At 44.4% G+C, this 26,866-nt stretch overlaps 3 protein-coding genes across 4 annotated transcripts in view; 2 read left to right on the top strand and 1 right to left on the bottom strand.

Moving 5' to 3' along the window:
- Positions 1 to 14,503, bottom strand: part of LOC148685455 (phospholipase A2 inhibitor PIP-like) — a 41,217-nt gene extending 26,714 nt beyond the window's left edge. For both annotated transcript variants that reach the window (XM_088672593.1, XM_088672594.1), the window contains exon 1: positions 13,401 to 14,503. The gene's annotated coding sequence lies outside the window, so the exon portion shown is untranslated. The remainder of the gene's footprint in view (positions 1 to 13,400) is intronic.
- Positions 3,055 to 12,172, top strand: LOC148685456 (phospholipase A2 inhibitor and Ly6/PLAUR domain-containing protein-like). The gene is made up of 4 exons (XM_088671346.1): positions 3,055 to 3,064; positions 6,100 to 6,246; positions 9,267 to 9,398; positions 9,706 to 12,172. Exons 1-4 carry the CDS (start codon positions 3,055 to 3,057, stop codon positions 9,843 to 9,845), a joined length of 429 nt encoding a protein of 142 aa, XP_088527472.1. The 3' UTR covers positions 9,846 to 12,172.
- Positions 13,280 to 26,531, top strand: LOC148685454 (phospholipase A2 inhibitor PIP-like). The gene is made up of 6 exons (XM_088672595.1): positions 13,280 to 13,415; positions 15,662 to 15,763; positions 17,885 to 17,992; positions 19,452 to 19,607; positions 24,317 to 24,448; positions 26,106 to 26,531. Exons 2-6 carry the CDS (start codon positions 15,715 to 15,717, stop codon positions 26,279 to 26,281), a joined length of 621 nt encoding a protein of 206 aa, XP_088528721.1. The 5' UTR covers positions 13,280 to 13,415; positions 15,662 to 15,714; the 3' UTR covers positions 26,282 to 26,531.
- Positions 26,532 to 26,866: the final 335 nt, after the last annotated feature.

The raw sequence follows: 26,866 nt of genomic DNA, 5'->3' as shown, positions 1-26,866 counted from the left end.
CTTCCAGCACAAGCGAGCAATTCATGGCTTATGGGCCCCATGCCAGCTGCAACCGATTGTCTATGTCGCATACCTGTGGATTCACCCCTTGTCCTGTGTTGGTAACTGTGCTTCCCTCACCTGGCCAAGCAGGTGGTTGGCAGGGCTGATGAACACACATTTCATTGTGATGAAGGTGGATGGGGAAGCCTTTCCTGGCGCACCTTTCTCCCCATTGTTCTCATGCTCTGCTCATGCTCTGGGCTGGTGGTAGCACACTTACCAGCACCAATAATGTGGGCTGTGTGCAGAAGTGCATGGTGGGACTTCTGAAATCGCACTGTGCACCTTAATACTCATCTGATTGGTGCAGAGAAGATCCACTGCTTGTGGATCCCGAAAACCAATAATATTGCTATATGATAGGACTTCCAAAGTTCCATTCTGATGTTGCTGCCTAAGTGATTGGTGAGGAGGGGTAAGTTATGATGGGATCTCAGGGTGCTTCCCACCTCGGTGTTTCCAAGAGGGGAGAGGTGTGTGTGCATGTGCATATGTGATCGTGAATGGGAAGAAGGCTGTGCATCTGTCGGTTTCTGAGTGTTTGTTTATGTGAGATGCAGAAGTTTGTGTGCTTGTGTGTGTGCATGCAGCCCCTGTCCTGTGGGAAGTAGACCTTACAGAATTATGTGGAAGAGAGTCCAGGTCATTTGACCATTTAATGAGTTCCCTTTCCTCTCCTATAAAAACTGCACAAAAGACTTTGAATAAGAAATAACTTTTACTTACTGTGCTTGCACTTGCAAATTTAAATATACAATGCATGTACATCTGGACCGTCTAGAGGGGTTGGGAGCTGGGGGCACTGTTATACAGTGGTTCCACTCCTTCCTCCTGGGCCGTGTTCAGAAAGTGGGGGGGGGTGAGTGTTCAGACCCCTGGGCTCTCACTTGTGGGGTACCTCAGGGTTCTGTCCTCTCCCCCATGCTTTTTAACATCTACATGCAGCTGCTGGGAGAGATCATCAGGGGGTTTGGGCTGGGTGTTCATCAGTATGTGGATGATACCCACCTCTACCTCTCTTTCAAATCAGAACCAGTGAAGGTGGTGAAGGTCCTGTGTGAGTGCCTGGAGGCGGTTGGAGGATGGATGGCGGCTAACAGATTGAGGTTGAATCCTGACAAGACAGAAGTACTGTTTGTGGGGGACAGGATGTGGGCAGGTGTGGAGGACTCCTTGGTCCTGAATGGGGTAACTGTGCCCCTGAAGGACCAGGTGAGCAGCCTGGGAGTCTTTTTGGACTCACAGCTGTCCATGGAGGCACAGGTCAATTCTGTGTCCAGGGCAGCTGTTTATCAGCTCCATCTGGTACGCAGGCTGAGTCCCTACCTGCCTGCGGACTTTCTCGCCAGAGTGGTGCATGCTCTAGTTATCTCTCACTTGGACTACTGCAATGCGCTCTATGTGGGGCTACCTTTGAAGGTGACCCAGAAACTACAACTAATCCAGAATGTGGCAGCTAGACTGGTGACTGGGAGCAGCTGCCGAGACCACATAACACCGGTTTTGAAAGACCTACATTGGCTCCCAGTACGTTTCTGAGCACAATTCAAAGTGTTGGTGCTGACCTTTAAAGCCCTAAACGGCTTTGGTCCAGTATACCTGAAGGAGCGTCTCCACACCCATCGTTCTGCCAGTACACTGAGGTCCAGTGCCGAGGGCCTTCTGGCGGTTCCCTCACTGCAAGAAGCCAAGTTATAGGCAACCAGGCAGAGGGCCTTCTCGGTGGTGGCACCCACCCTGTGGAACGCCCTCCCACCAGATGTCAAAGAGAAAAACAACTACCAGACGTCTAGGAGACATCTGAAGGCAGCCCTGTTTAGGGAAGCTTTTATTGTTTAATAGATTATTCTATTTTAATGTTTTGTTGGAAGCTGCCCAGAGTGGCTGGGGAAACCCAGCCAGATGGGCGGGGTATAAATAATAAATTATTATTATTATTATTATTATTATTATTATTATTATTATTATTATTATCATCAAATACTTCTTACATAGATTTGTATCTAACATAAATACTCTTACAGACAGACTGAGGCAGATAGCAGCACACCACTTCTGCTGCTCTCACATGTTGTTGTTGTTGTTTAGTCATTTAGTCGTGTCCGACTCTTCGTGACCCCATGGACCATAGCACGCCAGGCACTCCTGTCTTGCACTGCCTCCCGCAGTTTGGTCAAACTCATGTTCGTAGCTTTGAGAACACTGTCCAGCCATCTCATCCTCTGTCATCCCCTTCTCCTAGTGCCCTCAATCTTTCACAACATCCAGGGAGTCTTCGCTTCTCATGAGGTGGCCAAAGTATTGGAGCCTCAGCTTCAGGATCTGTCCTTCCAGTGAGCACTCAGGGCTGATTTCTTTAAGAATGGATAGGTTTGATCTTCTTGCAGTCTATGGGACTCTCAAGAGTCTCCTCCAGCACCATAATTCAAAAGCATCAATTCTTCGGCGATCAGCCTTCTTTATGGTCCAGCTCTCACTTCCATACATAGAAGACAGTTAATAAGGGCCACTGCTTTATCAACTGACATAACTGTTTCAAATGTATGACATCACAGAGTTCTACAGACCTTGTGAGCATTATTTAGCATTTTGAATGCTTTCATCCCACACGACCCACTATTGCAAGTGGATCCTGAGACGATGAAAGCTGCTCATATTTAGTTTGGTGGATTACATCCAACAAACGCCGAGATCATGGTCGTATTTCTAACCATGAATGCAGAGGCCGTTTCTCATGGAATGAGCAACTTTGTGCTGCCACTGAATGTTTGCTCCTCTCTCCTCACAGAAGTGGCAAATGTATTCTGTCGCGAGGCTGGTTTTCTATATTGCAACATTGACGACGGCTTTTGCTTTAAACATTATTTCGATGGCTATTTCAGTGAGTATAAGTCTTTTCTGTTTAATTAAAATTGTGTGTGTGGGTCCACCATTTGGTCCCTGGAGTATCTAGGGATGACCTTTCATGCATTCAGGTGAGTCACTGAGTGCTGAACAACCAAAGAACTAGAGATGATACAAGGTGAGTGTATATGTGAACCAGGCCTGTGATTCTCCCCAAAAGACCCTGTTGAGTCTGTTAACATATAATGGGCATGCTCTCTTCAAGGGATCTAGGGTGCATCTGGAAGATTTCTCTTGCTGGGGCCCAAGATGTACTGCCAGGAACATGCTGTGAAGAAAGAGCCTGAGCTGCACATCATTTCTGAGTCAAGCCTCTTCTTTATAAAGAGGATACTTAAAGGGCCTATTTGAGGGACCAGAGAAACTTGACCAGAAATTGCCAAGGCTTCTCCATTCCCAGGAGAGAGGAGTGAGCCTTTAAAAAACTGAGCTGCTTCTTGCAGTTTTTTTCCTCTTCCAACAGCAGGGGATCTAGTTGCCTTTCCAGCACTGTGGTTCCAAGATGGAATCTTCTAAAAAGGTGATGATTCTTTGTGAGTAAACCTAGTCATGTGCTTTGGTTAAGATTAGTTTAGTTTAGAGCCACATTGCTTGGGCTTATTTTGTTTTCTGCTTTGACCTTCTGCATGTCTCCCTGTTACCTTAATTCCTAGTAGGTTTCTTAATTTGACTGCACTTAAGTGTGTATGTCTTCCAATGTCGGGGTTTTAGAATCCACACATGCCTAGCTCCTTGGCATTCAGGTTACTGAGAGTTTAGGATTAGAGATGTAGGTGACCAGCACACTCTTCTGAGTCCTGAGAGAGACTCAGAAAGAGTATGGGGTGACACTGCACTTTGAGTAAACTACAAAGATGCAGGGCAATCAAAGGAGTGTTGTGGTACTGGCTCCAAACCTTTGAAAAAGCGTTTGCTTTAGTTTACCCAAGTTCTCTCCCATCTGAGAGTGCAGGAGTAAGAGAGAGGGTGGTGAGAGCAACTACTGGAGAGTAAGGATCTACTGGCTTTGCTGCAGGGTTGTTGTGTTGCTGTTGGCCAACACAAAACATATTAGAGCCTTTCTTGGGAACCCTCCATTGTCACACATACCACTGTTAGGATTCATTCCCCGTGTTGACAACCCCGTGTTGACAACCCCGTGTTGACAACCACGACAACACACCTTGTTATTTGCTTGCATACAACATTGTGCTTTAAGACACCTCTGTATTTTCTTTGTGCATGTGTGCTGGAGTTTTGTTGTTTAGAGTCACATCCCATAACATTTAGAGAGTGCCAAGAAAACGTCAAAACTGGGAGAGCGATAGCAGTAACCTATGCCAACAGTAATGTATTTCATTCAAGCCTCACATGTTCTTCATTGAAGTGAAAGAGGGTTTATACATTACATTGGTATGGTGATATGATACCTGCTCACATGAAGACAGGAAGCTACCTTCTGTAGACTCAAACGCTTGGTCCATCTTAGTATTTTCTAAACCAACTAGTATGAGGTGTCTACTGCCTATTGGTAATTTTCCTCATCCATACCTGGAGATAGTTACAGGTAGGTAGCAGTGTTGGTCTGCCATAGTTGAAACAAAATAAAAAATATAAAAAATTCCTTCCAGTAGCACCTTAGAGACCAACTAAGTTTGTTATTGGTATGAGCTTTTGTGTTCATACACACTTCTCCAGATACCATACCTGGAGATGTTAGTCATTGAACCTGGGACCTTATACATCCAAAGCAAATGATCTACTAGTGAATTAGGACCCTTCCCCTGTAACTTAATAGAGTGTTTAATATCTCAGCTATGGACAGGGCAGCCAATTACTGTTAACATGCTGTGTGTGAATATTCTCTGGCCTTTGTCTCACACCTCCCTCCTCAACTGACTTTCCCACTGCCCTGTATGATAATTTCTCACTAACAGTTAACTACCAACTGATAAGAACCATGAGCCAATCAGGGTCTGCTGTTTCCTTGACCAACCAGAATGAATTGACCTGAACCTGGCCATTTGAAACAAGATTCAAAGTCATCTCACTGTCTCCAAAGCAGCTGCTGCCAAGTAGGCAGTGGTGTAGCACGGTGGTGGTGGTGGTGGGGGGCTGGGCTGGGAGGCATTGCTCTGGGCACATTTTTTCAAGTGGGTGCCACCATATGCTGCCAGTATGGGTCCCTCATTGAGGTAAGCCACACCTAGGCTGGCCTTTGGGGCTGGTGTGTGGGTGGCAGCAGCAGTCATTCCATTCCTGGATCATGCTTGACTTGGGAGTGGAACGGTTGGTGTGAGATGCATGTTTAGTCAGGCGTGGGAATTTGTTCAATTTTGGTGTGTTTGTAACTTTTACTGGTTTTTGTTTTTATTGGTTTATTGTTTGTCTTTTGTATACAGGTAGGTTTTAATTTGATTTTAGGGGGAGGGGTCAGGGCTGCCTGGGAGTGGGTCCCAGCCAACAAAATGGTCCCCAATTCCACCCCCCCAAGATGCTTGTTGCAGCAATTATCATGTGATGTGCTAAATGCTGTGTGATTTTTAATTGTGCTTTTCTTATTGCCTTTAATTTTTTCATTGTATTTTATTTTCTCCTACAAACTTGGCCTGTGAAGTGAACATTCACCACCTCCATACTAGCCTTCTCTTTTTCCAGGGTTGCCAGTTTTTCTTACCATCTTATTTATTTATTAAATTTCTATACCACCCTTCATTCAAGGATCACAGGGCGGTTTACAATATAAAAACACAAAAATGCATAGCACCATAATATATTCTTCTTCTGCCTCTTAAAAATATAGTATATGGCATATTCTTGAATGGACCCTCTGAAACAACTAACCGATTATTAGGTAGAGATGGGTGGTAGATCAGCCTGTTTCAAACCCTTACCAAAAACAAGTCTGCCTTGGCCCATTTATGTGCAAATTTTTAAGGAAATATCCTAGAATATTTACATGGTTTTGAAGAAGAAAATATGCTGTACTCATTGGTTGATTCTTATTGAAATGACTTGAATTACTAGCTTGCAAATTCAGTGCTTGACAGATTTTATTTTCTTCAATCACCCATTTGTCAAAAAATATGTTAGAAAACATCATCTAGATTTCAGTAAGGAGAGATGTGATTTGAATTTTTGCAGATGTAGTCTTTCCAATTCTCTCTCACACAGATGGGTCTTCAGTAGAAAGGAATTTTAAAATGGGATGTGCTGCAAATTGTCCCTCAACGAATTACAGCTTCACTACATTAGAAGGTTACTTAAAGAGTAACAGCTACTGCTGCCAAGATGACTTCTGCAATGGAGACCTTATTTACTGTAAGTAGCTGCATTCTTTTAGAATTATATATCTCTATGTATCCCTGAGCGTGAATAGCATTGAGGTTACATGGGAGATGATTAGAATCAGCATCACCGTCTGTATCTCAAGGAGAAAGCAAGTGTCCTGCCTGAAACACTTATTGACAAAGAGCTTCAAATGACCCCTGGGTGATTCTTCATTTGGGGGGGGGATTGGAGAAAGATAGGGAGAAGAATAACCACTAAACCATCTGACAGTAGGCGCCATTTGCAAATCAGCGCGCAGCACCCCCGATCTCCCTAGAGACAAGCCAGTCTGCCTGAGCTGGCCTGCCTTCCAAGCATCGTGGACCATTGGGGTTCTCGCCAAACCCCTATTTAAACCGACCAATCCGTAGCATCACTGAGGGCAGGGCCAAGTGAGTGGACTGCGAGTGAGAAGATTTCAATCCGGTCCGCTCTGGGGTTTTATAAGTGGGGCGGAGCCAGCGCGGGACGCGCAGTCAGCTCCAGAGCTTCACCCACCCAACCCTCTCTTTGAACTCTTCCTTTTATTGCAGGTTAACCATTTTCCTTCCAGGTTTGTGGACGTTGCTACTGTCTTATGATGGTTGCTGTTAAAGAGCCAGGAAGGATGGTTTCACCTTCCCTGTAGCCATTGTCACAGCTTTGGTGGTTTTAGGCCTTGGACAGAAAACTTTAGTCTATCATTCTAATGTGGGGGGGGGGGACTGAAGGGGATGACTCATCCCTCCTTACGATGATGTTTTCACAGATCAGGGCTTGTGTGAAGGGAGTCATTGGCCATACACTGGTAGGTTGTCAGTAAACTTCCCAAAAATGTGTGGAGTAGTGGGGGCTGGCTATGTAAAGATGCATTTTAAAGTGCCCCCTCTGATTTGATTAACTCTGCTCTGCCTCAGTTCTCTGGCTGGGGGGCTGAGAGGGATACACGCCCAACGCCTACATCTGAAACTGTGAATAAAGTTGGGGCCATTTTAATCATTGCGTGATGAGGCTGACAGAAATTCCCCCTAAATAACTCACAACAGACACGATATTTTAGGTTTGGGTTTTTGACATTATTTTGGCCACAACTTTATTTAAATACAATTTATATTTGAGTGTTGGATTAGGCTTTTGGTTAAACCATCTGTCCCCCTCTTTGGGACAGGACCATTTCCATCTGCCCACTTGGGACAGGACCAGCTCCGACTTCCCCATGCAGATAGGGAAGTCAAGTAAACACCCCTGGGAGAGGAGGTAGCTGTGCCCAGGCTTTCCCCCCTCTCGACCAGGAATGTTCCCCAAGGCTCATGCTCTGTAATGGCCCCCCAGCCCCGCCTATGACGGGGATGTAAGGACTAGAGCCGAGAACCCCAGGATTCCTTTAACGGAATACTTCTATGTGGAGCAAGATTAAGAAGGGGGTAGGCATGTGGATGCCACACCCCTCCTCCAACCAAATTCATTAACCAAAAGCCTAATCGCCAACCTAATAAGTTGTGACAATTTGCTAAGCAGTAGGCAAAAACCAAATGGCAACAGCCAATCAGCCAAATGGCAAAATTCCTACTGGGCCCCTTCAACAGGCGGCCCCATGAAAAGCAAAGCAATGTCAGGCTAAAACCATCAGAACACACGGCGGGTGGGAAGGGATTCAAAACGCTTGCAAGAGTGACCAAAAATGAAAGTAGCTGAGTTTAAATAGGGGCCCTCCTGCCAATCAAGGATGGACAGGCATTGCTACCATGCCCCCCCCCCAAGCCTCTGGTCTAACTCAGCCCAGCCCTCCTTCAAACCTTAAGGACTTCTTAACCAGCCCTTCCGCAACCTGCATTAGCTTTTATTAAGATAATGCGCTTAATAAACGTTGTCATGTGTGATTCATTGCTCCCAGCCTGTCTCCCAGGGGAGACGGGGTCTCTGCCTGGGAACACAATACATTTCCTCCTTGATTCCCTACTAGCCTAACTAGATCCTAGGAGTTCTCCAGGGGAGAACTGTGGAGGAAGTGAGTTAACCACCAGTTGCCGCTGATGGTTCTCCAAGCAGAGAACTACAAAAGCTGAGGCAAAGGGTGTTGGGACTGTGATGAGGGTGCCCTCAGCCAAGGTTTTAAAATGGCCTCCTGTGTGGGTTGAATTGTCTCAGGACCCTCCTTGGTGGAAGGAAGGGGTACCAGGAAGGTTGTGTGTGCAGTTCCACCTCTCCTCAGGTGAGATCTGGGAGACAATGACCTGGGAAGTAGCGAAATGTCTAGTGAGTTGGCAGATGTCTTGGCAGAAGGGTCTCTGAAGAGAGGGAAAGCATCCCTGAATCTAAATATATCTTATTTTTATTTCTTTTGAGATTTGATTGCTTTATTGCATTGCATTGTAGTTATGTGTAAAATTGTTTGTTGTTTTATTGTAGTTTCTCAGTTTCATACACACACAGGTGTGCGTGCACACACACTCTCACTCACTCACAGTTTTAATTGACAAACCACTTAGAGATTGTATGGTGGTATATAAATGTTTAAAATGTATATAAATGTATTGAATACAAAATAATAAAATAAATAAAAAGAACAAGTTGTATTTACTATTTTAAAAATGTATATATCTATATGTTGATATATATGTGTATACCTTTCGGCAATAGGTCACAGCATAGTTTACAACATAGTAACAAAGTAAACAACATAATGTAGGGCTGCCACACGTCCAGGTTTTCCCGGACATATCCATGTGTGTGGAGGGGGGGGAGATGCCCCAATGTCTTCTCAGGAAATGTTGGAACATATGCCTACCAGGGCTGGACCTGAAGCCTGTTTGGCTTCTCTCTTCCCATCCCAAAACACACCATCCAGGCAGGTGAAGTCCTGCAACCCGACTGCTGTCATCTCAATCTATCTATTAAAAGGAAATACCAGTTCTACATTGTCTGCTTGATTAATGCAACCCTCTTGTAGGATTATAGAACCGAAGCCTAGGATCTTTATGGAGGTATATGGGCTGGATCCATGTGTTTACTGTATGGATTGCTTTCGGCAGATCCAAGATATATTCCCAATCAGCTATTTTGTCCAGTCTATCATGTTTCTGGCCCAGATGATTGTCCGGAGTTGAGAAATGTCAGCTGTCGTAGTGATGAGACTCGATGCTTTGAGTTTGTCCTTGTTCACAGTAAGTATCACTGTCAGCAAATGTGTGTGAGATTAGAAACACAGTTTCTCTCTTATTCTGTTGGCAGCTTCATGCCAGAAAATAGATTTCATGTTTGTGTGGGGAGGGGCAGGTTTTCTTTTTCCTGAACATATTACAGTATTATACAGTATATAGTTGGGCCTATGGAGCGATGATCCAGAATGCAATATTGAGCCTCTCCCTCTCTCCCCATCCCAGAATGTGGATTAAGCCACTCTTGCACAACAACAACAACAGCAACAACAACAAAAATACTCATGTGACCTTGCCTCTTTCTCTTTACCAGATGACAGTTCAGTTCCTGATAAGGTTTATAACGGCTGTGCCACCCCAACTTTTTGTGAGTTGGCTAGGACATCACCGTATAATGACTACCTTGAAGGCACTATAACCAAAGCACGATGCGGTGATACTCTGCCTTACTGAAAGCTGCTCAACATTGAAGAGTAGTTAGGAGAGAAGAATGTCTTCATCATTTTGGATCCCACCATTTGCTGCATCGGTAGAGGTGGAGGTTGCCTCTCTGATGGTGGCTTTGCAGAGTTTCTGGAATTCACAGGACTCCTGAGTCTTTTATCTGGCATTTGGTGGTGGCTGAATGGGATGCAGGGGATAGAGAAATGTGGGGCTTGGGAGCTATGTCTCATGATAAAATGGTTTATGGGTTAATCTTTCCTTCTTTCATAATCAAAATAAACTGGTGTGGCAAATAAAACTGTGTTGTGTTTCTGCACAGTTCCACGTCCTTTGCCTTTCTTACACTTGTGGTGATTATAAAAGCCAAAGACAGTCTGAAAGAAGTGTACTTTGGCATTTGGGCAATGAGAGAGGGAGAGTGACAGCATCACAGATGTCCAGGGAGTTTTCTTGCTGTAATGTCGCTCTGGCTTCCATCATGGTCTTTGGACAATGCTGTCTTTGAACAAACGTTGGATCCCTCAGCCTGAAGCGAGATGAGCGTCACAACCCCGTAGTCACCTTTGACTGGACTTAACCATCCAAGAGGTCCTTTACCTTTTTATTTAGACATTTTAGTTGCTTGTTACCCGAATGTCTCCAAGTGACTTGCATTTTAAAAAACATTCATATAAAAACATTACCTCATGAAAAACAAAACAACTCCCATAACAGCACTGGAAGGAAACATATCATCTCTCACAAAAGGCCTGGCCAAAAGATCTGTCTTTCCTGATGCAGAAAAAAATATAGGTGAAGGCTCCAGGCAGACGTCGCTGGGGACAGCATTCCACAAACAGCTTGCCATAGACAACATAGTTTTGCCATTGTGAAAACAGAATGTAGGACTATGTGGACCTTTTGCCTGGTCGAACAGGGCTCTTCATATTATTTTATGATCTAAGAAGAATCCCAGTGGATCGCAGCAAAGTCCTGTTTAGTCCCACATCCTGTTTCATACAATGGGAAAGCAGATACTCCTGGGAAGCTCTCAGTGAGTACAAAAGCCATCTCTGGCTGCCGAGACACTGGCTTGCCTCCACTATTGAGGGGTCTGACAAAGTGGGACATGTTGACCTCATACGTGCTGTTTTCACACACACCCCTTTTGATAATTTTTCCTCAGTTGGCAAACCTGTCTAGCTGTTGTTTACTAGAAACTGCTACTCGGAGTCAGAGGCATGCTGCCCTTGAGCCATCAGGACTGGTAGTCACTGAGAATAGTTACTGTCTATGGAACTAATAAATAGCTTACACTCGAGTGAGTGTTGAGGTGTAAGTGATAGGGTTGCATGGCTGTCAAGTTATCCCCACTTCTTTGAACTTAATTCTCCCCAGAAGCCAAGAGAGAGAGAACCCAGAGAATGTCTCAGATGAATAGGGTGGGGGATGAGGCTCATTCTGAAGGATGAGGCTGGAGTGGGTGTTGAGGCCCAGGTTGACATGGCCACAGGTAAGCATTGTCAAAATAGATCAGAACAAAATAAAAAAAAATTCCTTCCAGCAGCACCTTAAAGACCAACTAAGTTTTTATTTTGGTATGAGCTTTCGTGTGCATGCACACTTCTTCAGATACAGTGTACTACGTCAGACCAACACGGCTACCTACCTGTAACTAAAATAGATCAGGTGACACAGCTAAGGTACAATCCATTCTACTCTTGCTGGTAATGTGATGCAACAGGGGGACACCTGAATAAAGTTCCAGCAAGGGATTTCAACCGTGTGCCTTAAAGGCCTTAGAGTCCTAGGGAAACAGGCAGTTCATACTCATTGTGACATTGTCTCTGGCACAGGTGCCCACTGCTGTAATATTATTGTTGCACACCACCCCAAACTCTGAGCAGTGTGAGAGTTTAGGGGTTCCATGTGTTTAATCAGGGTATGTGTTACCTTTGGGAATGAGGCTCAACAGACAAACCACTTTATGCTGAATGCTTTATCTTTACAACCTGAGCCTATCCACAGCATTAATTCCCTGAAAGGGTCTTGTTTTGCCCGTATCAGCAGCCTTGGATTAAAACAGCTCCCCCACCATATCATTGATTTTGTCAGGGCACACCCCCTTTTTTTCTTTTCCTGGCTCACATCCCTTTTCTGTAGTCAACTTCATTGGATGTCCCTGAGTTCTAGTATTATGAGAGAGGGAGAGAAGCTTTCAGCACTGCATTGGTGTGAATTCTTATTCTTATTTATAGATATATCAGCTATTTTGAATACATCTACCAATATCATGATGCCATTATAGAAATATTAGGAATATTGTGTACAGCAGGGGTCAGAAACCCTTTTCAGCCGTGGGCCGGTCCACTGTCCCTCAGACCATGTGGTGGGCCGGACTATATTTTGGAAAAAAAAAATGAAGGCATTCCTATGCTCCACAAATAACCCAGAGATGGATTTTAAATAAAAGTACACATTCTACTCATGTAAAAACACGTCGATTCCTGGACCGTCTCTGGGCCAGATTGAGAAGGTGATTGGGCTGCATCCGGCCCATGGGCCTTGGGTTGCCTATCCCTGGTGTACAGTCTTCTCACTTCAAAGGATACTTTGTAGTTGTAAAAGCTTTAAAAAAAGGAAAAGCCAGTGAGCACGCCCCCTCACGCTTCACGAATAACTAGTTCCTAAAATAAATCAATTTCCTAAAAAGAAATTGACCCTTGCGAATGTGAATTAATTGACTCCGACTGTAATTACTTAACCAAAATGTAAATGAGCAAAACAGTTGAGCAAAGCAATCCCCAGTAAATAAGATTAGCCATGAAATGAATATATTGGCTAAAAGCAGACTAATAAACTTGAATAAGAAAGCGCACGTCTCCCTAGATTCACAAATAATTAATTCCTATGATAAATCAAATTGCTGTAATGTAGAATGAAAGAGGCCCCACCTAATGAATAATATATATGCAGCTTGTAATAAAAACTAGCAGATGTCATAAATTTAAAACAATCAACAGCAGCTTAAAAGGCAAGGAAAGCAGGTACTGCTTCAGAACACTTGGAAATCACAGAAATAAAAAACCTTGGGGCAGCTGAATGAGCGCTTCCCAGTGGGGCTGCAATTATAACCCCCCCCCCGAAAGCTTATTAAGTTTAAACTTTATAGTAGAACCAAGCCAGCTAGGCTGGGTTTTATGCCCCTCCTACAATGGCGCCGCTGTAAGGCAAAAGGCCACACTCAAGATGGCGCCGCGCACATGAGCTAAGCTAAAATGGCGGCCCCTGCGTTTCCACGGTAACCAAACAAAGGGAACAGAAAGAACAAAACCAAGGAAACAGAAAGAACAACCAAGGGAACAGAAAGAGCAGTACAAGCTAAGCCCTGTAAAAGGAAAAAAATTAAAATACCACGTTCTGAGGCAGCAGTCCCGGCAGATGGAAGACTCCCTGAGGTAAGCAGGAAGCACCGGGCTGGCTGTTTGCAGTGGCAACCGTGTGCTAAGGCGATCAGCTGCTTCCACAGCACTTCAGCGGCCCCAGCAAGGATCGAGGAAGGTTCCCTCGATCGAAGAAGTTTACCTGGCAACCTTGAAGGTATCGGCTCCACGGTGCCTGGCAGCCCCTGCAGAGATCAAAGGGGAGAGATCAGCTGTAGCGCGGAAGGCTACAGGTCAGGGAGGGGGAAATCAGCTGTAGCGCGGCGAGCAGGGAGGAGAAGATCAGCTGTAGAGCGGGGAGGTTTTTTTAAAAAAAGTTAATGCGAGAAGTTGAGCGCGATAAGTGGAGGCAGTAGCACGGGAAGGAAGTGTGAGCGTGTGGAAGCGCCAAGGAGCACGGCCGCGGTGGCGGCAAGCCCGGGGGGGCAGTGAGGGCAGCTGAGGGCAAGCGCTCAGGAGCGTGGCCACGCTGGCGGCAAGCCCGGCGGCCGCAGGGGCAGCTGTAGACTAGCGCCAGAGAGCGCTGTAGCGGCGGTGGTAAGCCAGGCAACTGAGGGTTTGCGCCAAGGAACGCAGTAGCGGCGGGCTACACTGAAGAAGCGTGGCAGCGCTAAGGGCACGGTGGGGACGGCTGCTGCAATCTACAGCCAGCTAGGCACCTGGAGAAATAGCAAAGAGCAATTAAAAGAGACAGTTTGCTGAAACCACGGAGAGGCTTGTCCTGCAGCAACGATCCATGAAGCGGCTGGGGGTCAAGGAAAGAGAGGCAGACTCCCGGCCGTGCTCGCTTAAATCAGCGAGCCACACCCCCTTGGAACATCCGGATTGGATGCGCCAAGGGAGCGCCACGTCTGGGAGCCGGCCAATTGGGCTGGGGGGAATGGCAACCATTCCCCCAGCACGTGAATGCCTCGGGGTGCCCACAACCCCCCCTCCTTCTACGGCGGAAGGGGCTTTCTCTAAAACACTATTAACAAAACAACTAAAAAAAACATGAAGCAGCACAATTCACAAAGTACACAGTACTCATAATCCACAAAACAATATTAGCAAACATTAACAAACTAAGCACTGTTGAATTCAATCAATCACACCCACCCACACCACCTTCATGACTCACAATCTTCCAATCAGTTCACTGAAAGATGCAACCATATAAAGCCCATGGCAGCACATCCATTCTGAAGGTTCCTACAGGGCTAGATGTAGAATTTGGGTGCCCCTACAGAGGTGGAATATTGCTCGTTGCAGGAGACAAACCCCTGGAGTTATGTGAAGCAAGACTTCCAGGAGCCATGCTGTGTCACTGGAGCTGCAACCATGCACTCATCTAGGACACCCATTTTGGGTCAGTGGAGCTAGGTCAGCAGTTGCCAACACCGAGGTGGCTGCAGAAGATTCCTCTAACCATCAGTGGATGAAGAGACAGGATGATATGGATTTGAACGATTTGCCCTTCAGCTCTCTGTATTGGACAAACAGGCCAAACCCTACGTCAAAGGATAAATGGACATAAATCTGACATCAGGAATCACAAGACAGAGAAACCAGTAGGAGAACACTTCAATCTCCCAGGACATTCTATACAAGATCTCAAAGTAGCTGTCTTATTACAAAAGAATTTCAGAAATAGTCTGGAAAGAGAAGTTGCTGAATTGCAACTTATTACCAAACCCAAAACCATAGAGAGACCTGGTCTGAATAGAGATATTAGATTATTATCTCATTATACATGATAAAGCTATTTTTAGCCATCTCACCCATTGCTTTTTCCTGTAAGAACAATTGCAGTCGTTAACAATCATCAACAGGTTTACTACTCCTATCAGCCAATCACACATTCCCACCACCCTAATGAGTAATACCCCCTCCTCATTCTCTCACTATATATAAGGGTCTGGTGACTTCTGTTTCGTGTATCTGAAGAAGTGTGCATGCATACGAAAGCTCATACTAATGACAAACTTAGTTGGTCTCTAAGGTGCTACTAGACAGAATTGTTTTATTACATTTTAAAAGATACTGAAAAGCTACAAAACTGACAATGCAAAGGAGTGGTTCCATGGATACAAGCAGATTCCAGGTTCACCTGATTGCTGTGTAGATAAAGAGATGTTTGTGTGACATGCCAATTGTTGAATTCACTTCTTTAAATTTCCAGTTGCCTAACAATGAAGGTGTGGTTGGACTGGAAATGCGATCTGGCTGACTGCCACAGAAGTCCTAAAAAATATTGCATCCAGTATCAAAAAGGAGTTTTCTGTTCCAATTTTTAAAAACAGGATTTCTGGGACAGCTTGCACTCTCTGTTTCCATAATATCTCACCACTCCTTCCCAGCTGGAACTCTCAGGCCCCTTTCCTTGGCCTATAAATTTCCCCAGATCAGCTTCTTCTTCCACAGCTCACCTGGTGGTTTCTTCTAAGTGCTCCTTGGCTTTTGATCACTCTGGCATTATGAAGGCCTCCCTGAGTATGTGCTTCCTCTTCGTCCTAGTTTATTCTGGTGAGTAGGAAGGTTTCTCTTAATCAGTGCTCTTTTTTTCTTTAAAAAAATGTTTAGGGTAACTCATTTTCCTACTCATACAGTGGACCCTCGGATCACGTTACCTTCGGGTAACATAATCCCCGGGTTGTGAACACAGTATACACTTCCGTATTTCGCCCCGTGTGCATGTGCAGAAGCGCTCTGCACGCCACACGCGTGTGCAGAAGGGCGCCTTCAGTTACGGAATTTTTGGGATACAGCCTGGCATCCAGAACAGATCCCATTCATTACCAGAGGTACCACTGTTTTGAAATACTGCACCTCAATGAGGCCAAACTAAGATTCACAAAATGTTTAGGGGTATGCATATCCCTGCATCACCACCCTTCCGTAAAAAAACAACTGCTCTCAATCATATCTGGATGGGTATTAGAAGGGTTCAGATTGGGAAGACTGAAATAGTTTGTTTTTTTTTGAAGAGAAAACGATCTGAAAATATGGATAAGAATGGGAGGATCTGAGAATCCGAACTCTAAATTTTGGAGAAGGGAGAAGACCAGCAGACTTCAGTTACATGTTCTAAGTCTGATTTTGAAGTCTGGAAAGGAGGTCTGCTTTTATGTTTATTTTCTTTTGATTGGGTCGAGTTTAATGGGTTACAGGTGGATTGAAGGAGCCAAGAGAACACGGTTCTGAGGGCTAGAAAAGAGTGAAGACTATGGGTCATTCATAAGGATTTGTGAATGACCCATAGAATCTCAACTCAGTTTCAGCAGTAAGGAATCAGTGGCCCAACGGAATAAAGAGACTGCTCTAAATTGCATACAACTGAACTCAACTACAAGGCAGTGAGTCATTATTTCTTGTCATTCAGAGTAAAACAAGTGTGAATAGAAGAGTGGAGTATTAGGAGTATAGAATGGGGCACAAATGTGTCCAACATGCATCATGGACATGCACCTCATACAAACCTCACATTCAGATGGTGTAGCAAATTTTGTAAAAGTGGCTGTTACACTAGTAGAGGGTATTTCTGTTTCTTGAGGCCAGTTCAACAATGGGACTCCCAGAATCTTTCAGATTTTTTATTCCTGAGGCAGTGATTGGTGACACCAAATGGAGAAAGGGGGAGTGAGTGGAATAAAACACAGGTATCTCAGGTGGTGCTTGTCTTCAGGGTAAACAGTTGTGCTTCCTGTGATGTTCTGGCTACCCAGTTTGGGATTGATACACTTTACATGAAGACCTCATGCAGCCTGTAACAGGTTGCCTACCTGACATCCCTGTGTTGGTAATTGGCAGTGTTTGGGAAGGAAGGTGGATGGGGGAGCCTCTCCTGGTGCATCTTTCTTCCCATAACCTCCAGACCCTCCCCATCCAGCCAACAGCTATTTGTTGGGCTGTTGGTAGCACACTTCCCAGAACCAATAATGTAGCTGTGCATGGAAGTGTGTGCTAGGACTTATGAAATCCCATCATAATGACTGATGATGGCAAGAACTGAGAACAACATTGGGACTGTGAGAGGGAGGTTTGAATCTTCTCATCACCATGTGTTGGGGTGGTGGAAAATGTGTGTGAATGGGAATATTGGTTTGCATCCAAGAGCTGAGATCAAGGTCCGATTTCTCTCTGTGAATGTACAGTGCAACCTCGGTTTATGAACACCTCGGTTTACGAATTTTCGGTTTACGAACGCTGCGGACCCATCTGGAACGGATTAATTCACTTTCCATTACTTTCAATGGGAAAGTTCGCTTCAGTTTATGAACACTTCAGTTTATGAACAGACTTCCGGAACCAATTACACCCATGCTTCGGGTTAAGTACGCTTCAGCTTGAGTACTCCGCGGACCTGTCTGGAACAGTTTAATCCACTTTCCATTACTTTCAATGGGAAAGTTCGCTTCAGTTTATGAACGCTTCAGTTTAAGTACTCCACGGACCGTCTGGAAGAGATTAATCTGCTTTCCATTACTTAAAATGGGAAAGTTCACTTCAGTTTATGAATGCTTCAGTTTATGAACAGACTTCCAGAACCTATTGTGTTCATAAACCAAGGTACCACTGTATGTAGATGCCATTTCTCAAGGAATGAGAAACTCATGACGCTGAGTGTTTCCTACTCTTTCCTCCCAGATGTGTCGAATCGATGTTACAAGTTTTTTTACAATAGAATGGGAGTGCCAGAGGTCTGTAGGGATGAACAGGACAGCTGCATTTCTTCGTTTACTGTAAATGGTTTAGGTGAGTGTAAAGCCTTTTAGTTCAATCAAAGCTGAGTGTGTGGGCCCTCGATTATCTAGGGATGATGTGCATGTATGAATGCAAAATGACCACACAGTGTGCTCTCGCCAAAATGTCAAGAAACACAGCCTTTTTTCAATGTTGAGACCTTTTATAGTGTGTGCTGCCATAACACACCTGTATTTCCTTGTTCATGCTTTCTTCTTTAAAGTCACATTCCACAACATTTAGAAGTCTACATGGAGCAGCAGAAAATTATTATTATCTTTATATATTTACACTCCACCTTTCCTCCTGACGAGACTCATGGCTGCTTACAAATAAAAGCAAGAACCCCTAAAAACATAGACAAATCAACCATATTGCCAAGCAGGCCTGCAATATGGTGACAGCTCACATCCTCAAACTCTGACAGGCACACTCTGACATCAGCTGAAGCCACAAGAGATATCTTTTAAAAACAACAAACATTTATCTATCATCTATCGGTCTGCCTATCTCCCCACAGAAGCTTACTTACAAAACATTTTTTTATTTTGTGAGAGCCAAATTGAGGCGAGATCAAGGGAATGAAAACAGTAGAGGGAAAAGGAAAGAGCAGGAAATAATACAACCTGCTGGGGCTCTTCAGGAAGGAGGAACAATATAGAGAGAGGACAAACCAAGTTTCGTTTCTGTATCTTAGCAATAACTATTGTAACAATGTTGTAACAACAAATAATATTTTAGTGTAACCATAAAACAGGAATGTAAAGTTTCTGGGGCATCTTTATTTGAATGAATTAACTCTGTCATGCCATAGTTTGAAAATTGGGTTAGCCGCTAGAGAGTCCATAGCCAAACCTTTCCTCCCATGAATCACTTGCCTGTTTTAAGGAATAGTGGTGTAATATACTAGGTCACGCATCCCCAAACTTTTTCCCTCCAGATGTTTTGGACTACATTTCCCATCTTCCCCGACCACTGGTCCTGTTAGCTAGGGATCATGGGAGTTGTAGGCCAAAACATCTGGAGGGCCGCAGTTTGGGGATGCCTGTACTAGGTGATTCTTAATTGTATTTCTTATTGCGTCCACAAACTCCTTTAGTAGCCTTGGGTGCAGCTCATCGGGCGCTGGAGATTGGAATTGACTTAAAATAGCTAGGTGTTCCCTTATCACCTCATTTCCTATCTTGGGCTACAGCTCCCTCCTTATTTTATCAGCAGATTGGACGCTTTTCTTTTCAGTAAAGATGCTGTCACTCAGCAACATTTATCTGACTTCTCCAAGCAAACGACCTACCACTTGCTTGTTTCTCCTCTTGTTTCGAACACAGCCAGAGAAACTACACACACACTTTGCATTGTTGCATCAATATGTATATTAGAAAGCATCATATAAATTTCAATTATTTGGGGGTTGGTTTGAAAAAAAAAAGGTTTTCAATTGTACCTATTTCTTTCATGGTCTCTCTCCCAGATTCTGCAGATGATGATACAGAAGACACATTTCTATGGGGATGCACTACAAATTGTACCCCAGGGGATTACAGCTTTACTACACTAAAAGATAAATATTTCCACCGTAGAACCCTCTGCTGCCAGGATCATTACTGCAATAACCAAACCATACCGGGTAAATATCTGCATGCTTTTGAATCTACATACCCCTGAGAATGAATGTCATTCTGGTTTCAGGTTTCATCATTGGGTACCCATAGAATAGACTAAAGATACTGATCTAGGCCAAGATTTTTTTTCCCTAGTTTGCATGGGAGATGGTTAGAATCACCCTCACCACCTGTTTCTTGAAGAGAAAGCAGGCAGCCTATGTCAACCACTGATTGGCCCCGAGCTTCAGATGGCCCCTGAGGATGTGAATAGAACACCCTGGATAAATTGGGGGATTAGACAGAGAGAGATAAGAATGCATGTCCTCCTTGTTCCCTGATAGCTGTGCTGACCCTGAGTGTTCTCCTGTTGGGCCGATCTAAGGAGGAAGGGAGGGGAACCATCTGTTGGTACTAATGGCCCAGGCATGGCCAACTTGGCCCTCCAGCTGTTTGGGGACTACAATTCCCATCATCCCTGACCACTGGTCCTGTTAGCTAGGGAAGGGATGATGGGAGTTGTAGTCCCAAAACAGCTGGAGGGCCAAGTTTAGCCATGCCTGTAAATGGCCATCCAGAGAACTACAAAAGCAGCACTGCCGAGGGATTGGGTTGAGGGTGCCCTCTGCCCAAGTTTTTTTTTAAGGGGGGGGTTCCTCTTGTGTGGGTTGAATTGTCTGAGTGCACTGCTTGGTGGGAAGGAGGAGAACCAGGTAGGGGATGTGTCAGCTCCACCTATTCTTGGGTGGGAGACTGCAAACTGTGAGAGTGCCAGATTGCTATTGGGAAGGGTAGATTTCTGTGAGTCTTGGGTGGCAATTAGAATGGCTATTTCAATGAATGATAAGTTTCAGTGTCTCCTTGGTTTTGCAATAGTAGTAGTAGTAGTAATAATAATAATAATAATAATAATAATAATAATAATAATAGTCTTATTATTTGTACCCCACCCATCTGACTGCGTTGTCCCAGCCAAACTTAGTGGCTTCCAGCTTATACAGAAACATAACAAAACATGAAACAATAAAAACTTCCCAATACAGAGCTGTCTTCAGGTGTCTTCAAAAGGTTGTATAGTTACTTATTTCCTTGATAGGAGAGCATTCCACAGGGTGGGCACCACTACGAAGAAGGCCCCTCTGCCTGCTTCCCTGCAACCTCACTTATTGCAGTGAAGAAGCCCTAGGAACTGAACCTCCAGGCTGAACAATGGGGGTGGAGATGCTTCTTCAGGTATACTGGGTTGTGGCTGTTTGTAGCTTTAAAGGCCAGCACCAACACTTTGAATTATACCCAGAAATGTACTGGGAGCCAGTGTTATATGGTTCCAGTAGTTGCAGCCCCACATGGTGTGTGGTGTGCTACAGTAGTCTAACCAGAGCATGCACCCCTCTGGCAGGACAGTGCACAGGCAGGCAGGGTCTCAGCTTGCCTACCAGATGGAGCTGGTAAACAGCTGCCCTGGACACAGAATTAACTTGTGCCTCCATGGACAGCTGTCAATCCAGAATGACTCCCAGGCTGTGCACCTGGTCCTTCAGGGGCATAGTTACTCCATTTCCGACCAGGGAGCCCCCCATACATGCCCACCCACTGTCCCCCAGAAACAGTACTTCTATCTTGTTGGCATTCAACCTCAATCCTTTAGTTGCCATCCATACTTCTTTTCCTGAGGGGAAGGAGTGAGTGGAGTTAGTGGTTGGTGACTGATAGAGATAGAGATACTGGAGTGACTGGGTGGATGATATGTATTGTAATGTATTAGCTGAACAGACTGGGGTGAGTCATATTAAATTTTATCATCTGTGCAGATGTAAGGCAAGATTTGACTGCAGTGTGTAGTGTTTAGTGCATGAAAGAAGGGGTCTTTAAAGACATTCCAAAATGTGTTGCTCTGTTTTTTTTTAAAAAAACAAAACATTATTGTAATGTATTTTAGTTATATTGAAAGGTGCATTTTATTTAATTGTGGTTACTCAGTTCCATTCATATATATATATATATATATATATATATATATATATATATATATATGGAGTGACACAGGTGGTGCTGTGGTCTAAACCACTGGGCCTCTTGGGCTTGCCAATTCTAAGGTCAGCAGTTCAAATCCCCATGATGGGATCAGCTCCTGTTGCTTTATCCCAGCTCTTGCTAACTTAACAGTTAGAAAGCACACCAGAGAAAGTAGATAAATAGGTACCACTGGGATGGAAAGGTAAACAGTGTTTTTGTGCGAAGTTGGCTGGATTTAACTGTCCAGGGATCCTTTAAACACACACACACACACACATTCCTTCCAGTAGCACCTTAGAGACCAACTAAGTTTGTCATAGGTATGAGCTTTCATGTGCATGCACACTTCTTCAGATACACTGAAGCAGAAGTCACCAGACCCTTATATATAGTGAGACAGTGGGGAGGGGTATTACTCAGAAGGGTGGTGGGAATGGGTGATTAGCTGATAGGTGTGGTAAACCTGTTGACGACTGTTAACGATTGCAATTCGTCACACACGCACACACACACACACTGTTATGTTGTAAACCACTTAGGGACTGTTTTATGTATTTTGAGTGGTATATAAATATAAATATAATAAATAAATAAACATGAAAATAAAATTTATTTATTTGAGAAATTTATATACTGCCCCTCATCAATAGGTCACAGGACAGTTTACAAAACAGTAACAAAGTAAACTACATAATACAGTGGTACCTCTGGTTATGAACTTAATTCGTTCCGGAGGTCCGTTCTTAACCTAAAACTGTTCTTAACTTTAGCTAATGGGGTCTCCCACTGCCACCGTGCCGCCGCCACACGATTTCTGTTCTACATCTGGGTTAGCAGTCTGTAACCCAAAGTACTTTTAACCTGAGGTTACAAACTCATAGTATTAAGTCATGTGTACATACATTATGGAATATAGTACATAATATATAACGCATAAGGAGCAGCCATTTCAACTTATTCAATATGACAGTCCACTAATAATCTCCATACCTCATCCCAATCAAAAAAGAAAAAAAATATTATCTATTCATTTCAGATGCAACTATTAAACATAACACTTTTTATCAACAGAATGAAAGGGGGGGAGAGAATATAAGGGGAAAAATATTCATACTTGCAGACCCAAAATAGTAAAGAAAGTACATATTATTTGCTCCTTGTTTATCAAATTTGTATATTGCCTCCATCCCAGGGAGGTTCACAAGAGAAAAATATAAAATGAGAAAACAAAATATATTTCTCTCTGTGCAAAAGTAGCTCTTAATCTCTCTCTCCAAATGACAGACCATCCTCAGTTCTCTTCTGGGAGCTTTCCTTTTGCGTGGTCAGGCAGAGTCCCCCCAAACCCCAGGCAGCCCCCAAGCGGAATAATGACACCAGAGAATGTTCTATGGGATTAAAATTGGCCACAGCTTTATTAAGATTCAGATGTAGGGAGACCTTGGCTCAGGCATTGGGCGTTTATCCTTCCCAGCCCCCAGCCGGGGGTCTGGGTAATTTTCGGGTTATCCAGCATATGTGGGGGTTGGGCTAGCTCTGGAGAACAGATAGCCCGCCCCCCTTTTCACCGCTGATGGAGGGGGAGGGCAATGACGACCTCTGGGCATATGGTCAATGCCTCCCCCCTAGACCCTGTTTACGGAAACCCTGGTATCGCCGCCGCAATAAAGGATTCCGCCCAAGGCCTGCACCCACCGGAGTTGTGACGAATTGCTACGTGAAAGGCGAAACCTGCCAAAGCAGGGAAAGTCCTTTCCGGCCCTTCAACAGCAGGCTTGTCGTAGCAGCGCCTGTGTGCGTGTTTGCCTGTGGAAGAAAAAAGGGGTTAACCTGTAATGTAAGCATTAATTTTGGGAGTGGAGGATGGGAAAGCTCTGGAGTCGTCGGCTGCTACCCAGGTATGTCTCGCCTTCTGCTGTGTGCACTGGATGGTTACCTCCTCCTACCTGGCCAATCCCCCCTGGCAACACCTCCCCCAGCTGGATTGGACAGCTGGCTGTGTGGGCGGAGACCACAGGTATCCAGCCCGGGAAGGTGGTGCCAGCCTTCGAACTGCTAAGGGCTGTCCAATGGTTCCCAGGGGCTGCATGCGACCACGCAAAATGTGCACCCCTTTTTATATGGAGAATGGCCATTCTCACCTTACAACCTGGGAAATCTAAACTTCTCACTCCTTTGACCACCTATTGAACACTTTCAGGGGATGCTGCCCCTAACGGTGCCCCAAACAGAAAATGCCAAAGTGTGTTTGTGTGTGCTGGTGTTTGTGGTCAAAGTGGTGTCACCCCTTCAGGGTCATCCTTTAAGGGCTGGCTCGACAGCCTGCTATCTGCTCTACTTATCTCTTCCCATCCTCAAACACACCATCAAGGCAGGTGAGGTCCAGCAATCTGGCTGCTGGCAAGAATCTTGCCAAGATGTTGATGCCAAGATGTTTCTTTGTCACCACCTGCAGTAAGTCCAGCTCTCCCCTCAATAGTGAAATTCACCCTTAGTGTGGGTAGAGTCTCTTCATTCTATCTCAGGACAGCAGCTCCCTTTTCTTCATAAGCTGATTGCCAGACAATTCAACTGCATTGCATGCACGATTGATTCCAGAAGCAGAATTCGTTGGAAACACTGCAAACTTCTCATAGGATTAGACAACTGAAGCCTTGGAATTACAATAGAGACATCTGGTCTGGATTCATGTGTTGATTCTAATGGTTACTTTTGACAGAGCTGTATCTGCCCCAAAATGGTCTGGAGTGCCCAGGCTGCTCTTCTTCCAGCTTTGAAGATTGTCGGGACTCAGAAACCGTCATGTGTCGAGGTGAAGAGACTCAGTGCATAGAGTTTGTGATGGCAAACTGTAAGTACTGTGGTCAACCATTGAGTCAGAGGTGGGAGGGGGACACAACTTGCTAGGATGGGTGGGTGGGTGGCTCTCTCATTCAGTCTGTGGCTTCCTGCCATGAAATACATAGTATTGTTGGATTTTTTGAATAGTCAAGTTACTTTAGAGCTGGTCTAATGTAAATACTGTCTGTTTAAGAGAAACAGAGGTGATTTCTGTTAATTGCTCACAGGCGTGGGCTCTGCTCTGTCAGACAGCCTTCTGTATCTCTTTGTAGATCACTCTCTCGGTTAAATATCTCTCAGTGTGATTTAATTCTCAGTTTACGAGATTCCCAGTTGAATCTTAATAAGAGAGACTCTTAGTTTAAGAGATTCCTTAGTTGAATCTTAGTATGAGAGTTGCTTAGTTATTATGCTAGCTTGCTGTTAATTCTTGGGTAGTTTAATGGGAGTTACATCAGTGTCTGAGGTTTGGATTGGATTGAAGGGTTGGTATGTGGGTAGATAAAGTTGCTAAGAGAGAAAGCATTTATCTTTAGTTTAAAGTCTCTTTAGAGTCGGTTTATTTTTCAGTTAAAGAAACCCAATCGTTTGTATTTTCTTCTGTATGCTTTTACAAGTGTACAGCTAGTAAGGGGTTTCATATAAGGGAAATAATACCCTACGCAATTGGTGGTGTTTTCTTAGCCAGGTTGACTTCTGACTGCGTATACTCTGTGTGAAGCGTACTTTAAAGGGCCGCTGGAAACTGGGATATATGGTTTAGTTTAAGCAGGTTTCAATACCCAGTTTTCTCCAATATTATTCTTATTATATATATTTTTGCCAAAAAGTATGTGTATGGGGAGGTGAGTTTTCTCCCCCCCCCAAAAAAGCGTTCCAATAGCCTTTGCTTTGTATATAACGTGAGCAGGTGGCGCTGTGGTGTAAACCACTGAGCCTCTTGGGCTTGCTGATTGGAAGGTCAGTGGTTGGAATCTGTGTGACAGGGTGAGGTCCCATTGTTCTGTCCCAGCTTCTGCCAACCTAGCAGTTCGAAAGCATACCAGCATGAGTAGATAAATAGGTACCACTGTGACGGAAAGGTAAATAGTGTTTCCGTGTGCTCTGGCTTCCATAACAGTGTCGTGTTTTGCCAGAAGCAGCTTAGTTATGCTGGCCACATGACCCAGAAAACTGTTTGTGGACAAACGCTGGCTCCCTCGGCCTGAAAGCGAGATGAGCGCTGCAACCCCATAGTCGCCTTTGACTGGACTTAACCATTAAGGGGTCTTTTACCTTCTTTACCTATATGGATGGGACTGTGTGCTTCTGTCTCTGATGTGTACATGTGTATGAGAAAGACACAAATAATCTGTTTGTTAAATTACAGAAATAGAGCGAGCGAGAGAGAGAGAGCGCATTTTAATGACCCTTAAAAAAAAACCCAACTTAAAGCAGCCATGGGTTTTGAATTCCATATCCATGTGGGTTGGGTCCCTGCTACATAAGAACCAAGTTTGCATTTCTTTTTCTGCATTTAAACATCAGTGTGATATTAGGATGCATATTGTTCTATATGCACAATACAGTTTATAATGACTAAAATGTTCCCATTCTCTGTCCTCTGCACCCTGTGACCCTGGTACTACCCAAGGATTTGTATGACTATGCTTTTTTCTCTTTATTAGATGGCAGTAATCATTCTTATAAGGTTTTCAAAGGCTGTGCAACACAGAATTTTTGCACACTGGCAAGGACATCAGAGGATGATGACTTTTTTGGCAATATCAACCAAGCACAATGCTGTGATACTAAAGCACCACCAAAGCATAACCAAAACAGTTCAACCTTGATGAGTGATTAGAAGATAGCAAAGTCTTCCCCTTTGACATCCATGATTTGCAGCCGCAGTGAAGGAGGAAGTTGCTTGCCTGATATTGAGAGTGCAGAGAAAGTGGGGTTCAAAGGACTGCAGAGTGTAGGGTGAATGGGATGCTGAGATAGATAAGCTAAAGGAGAAAAGCGGGGCTTGGGGACTCTTCCTCGTGATATTATAGGGTATGGTTAAAACTTCTCTTGATCATGATCACAATAAACTGGTGCGGCAAATAAAACCTGTGTTCTGTGTCTGTATTTGTCAAATAAAGAATAAGCTACTTTTCTCATGTTGAAGAATTTGTCAAATAAAGAGTATTTGGTGGTGAAGGGGAGTCTTTGCAGAGGGGAGAAATGGGTATCGTTACAAAAGTTGGGTGCCTGCCCCTCTTTCTGCCAAGTGGAGGAAAGAGCCCTGGAGGTTCTAGGCACTCACAGAAGGTTTGTGCTCCATTGGAGAACTGAGGCATTTCAGAGAATGTTGTGGCTTTAAGAAATATGGTTTATTCACCTATTTAAACCTTCAGGTGTTGCATGGGCATTTTAAGAGGGGGTTGTACCCCACAGCAGTGTG

Source organism: Zootoca vivipara, chromosome 6 (genome assembly GCF_965207765.1).
Source record: "Zootoca vivipara chromosome 6, rZooViv2.hap1.1, whole genome shotgun sequence".
NCBI classification, from domain to species: Eukaryota; Metazoa; Chordata; class Lepidosauria; order Squamata; family Lacertidae; genus Zootoca; species Zootoca vivipara.
This window is presented reverse-complemented; position numbering and strand designations above follow the sequence as displayed.

What these genes read in the sequence shown, in the direction of transcription:
- LOC148685454 (XM_088672595.1), top strand. Translation starts at nt 15,715, where the DNA reads ATGAAGGCCTCCCTGAGTATGTGCTTCCTCTTCGTCCTAGTTTATTCT. An exon ending in CTTCGTCCTAGTTTATTCTG is followed by an intron (nt 15,764 to 17,884) that starts GTGAGTAGGAAG and finishes CTTTCCTCCCAG; the next exon opens with ATGTGTCGAATCGATGTTAC. An exon ending in CAATAACCAAACCATACCGG is followed by an intron (nt 19,608 to 24,316) that starts GTAAATATCTGC and finishes TACTTTTGACAG; the next exon opens with AGCTGTATCTGCCCCAAAAT.
- LOC148685456 (XM_088671346.1), top strand. An exon ending in CAATGGAGACCTTATTTACT is followed by an intron (nt 6,247 to 9,266) that starts GTAAGTAGCTGC and finishes TGCTTTCGGCAG; the next exon opens with ATCCAAGATATATTCCCAAT. An exon ending in TGAGTTTGTCCTTGTTCACA is followed by an intron (nt 9,399 to 9,705) that starts GTAAGTATCACT and finishes TCTCTTTACCAG; the next exon opens with ATGACAGTTCAGTTCCTGAT.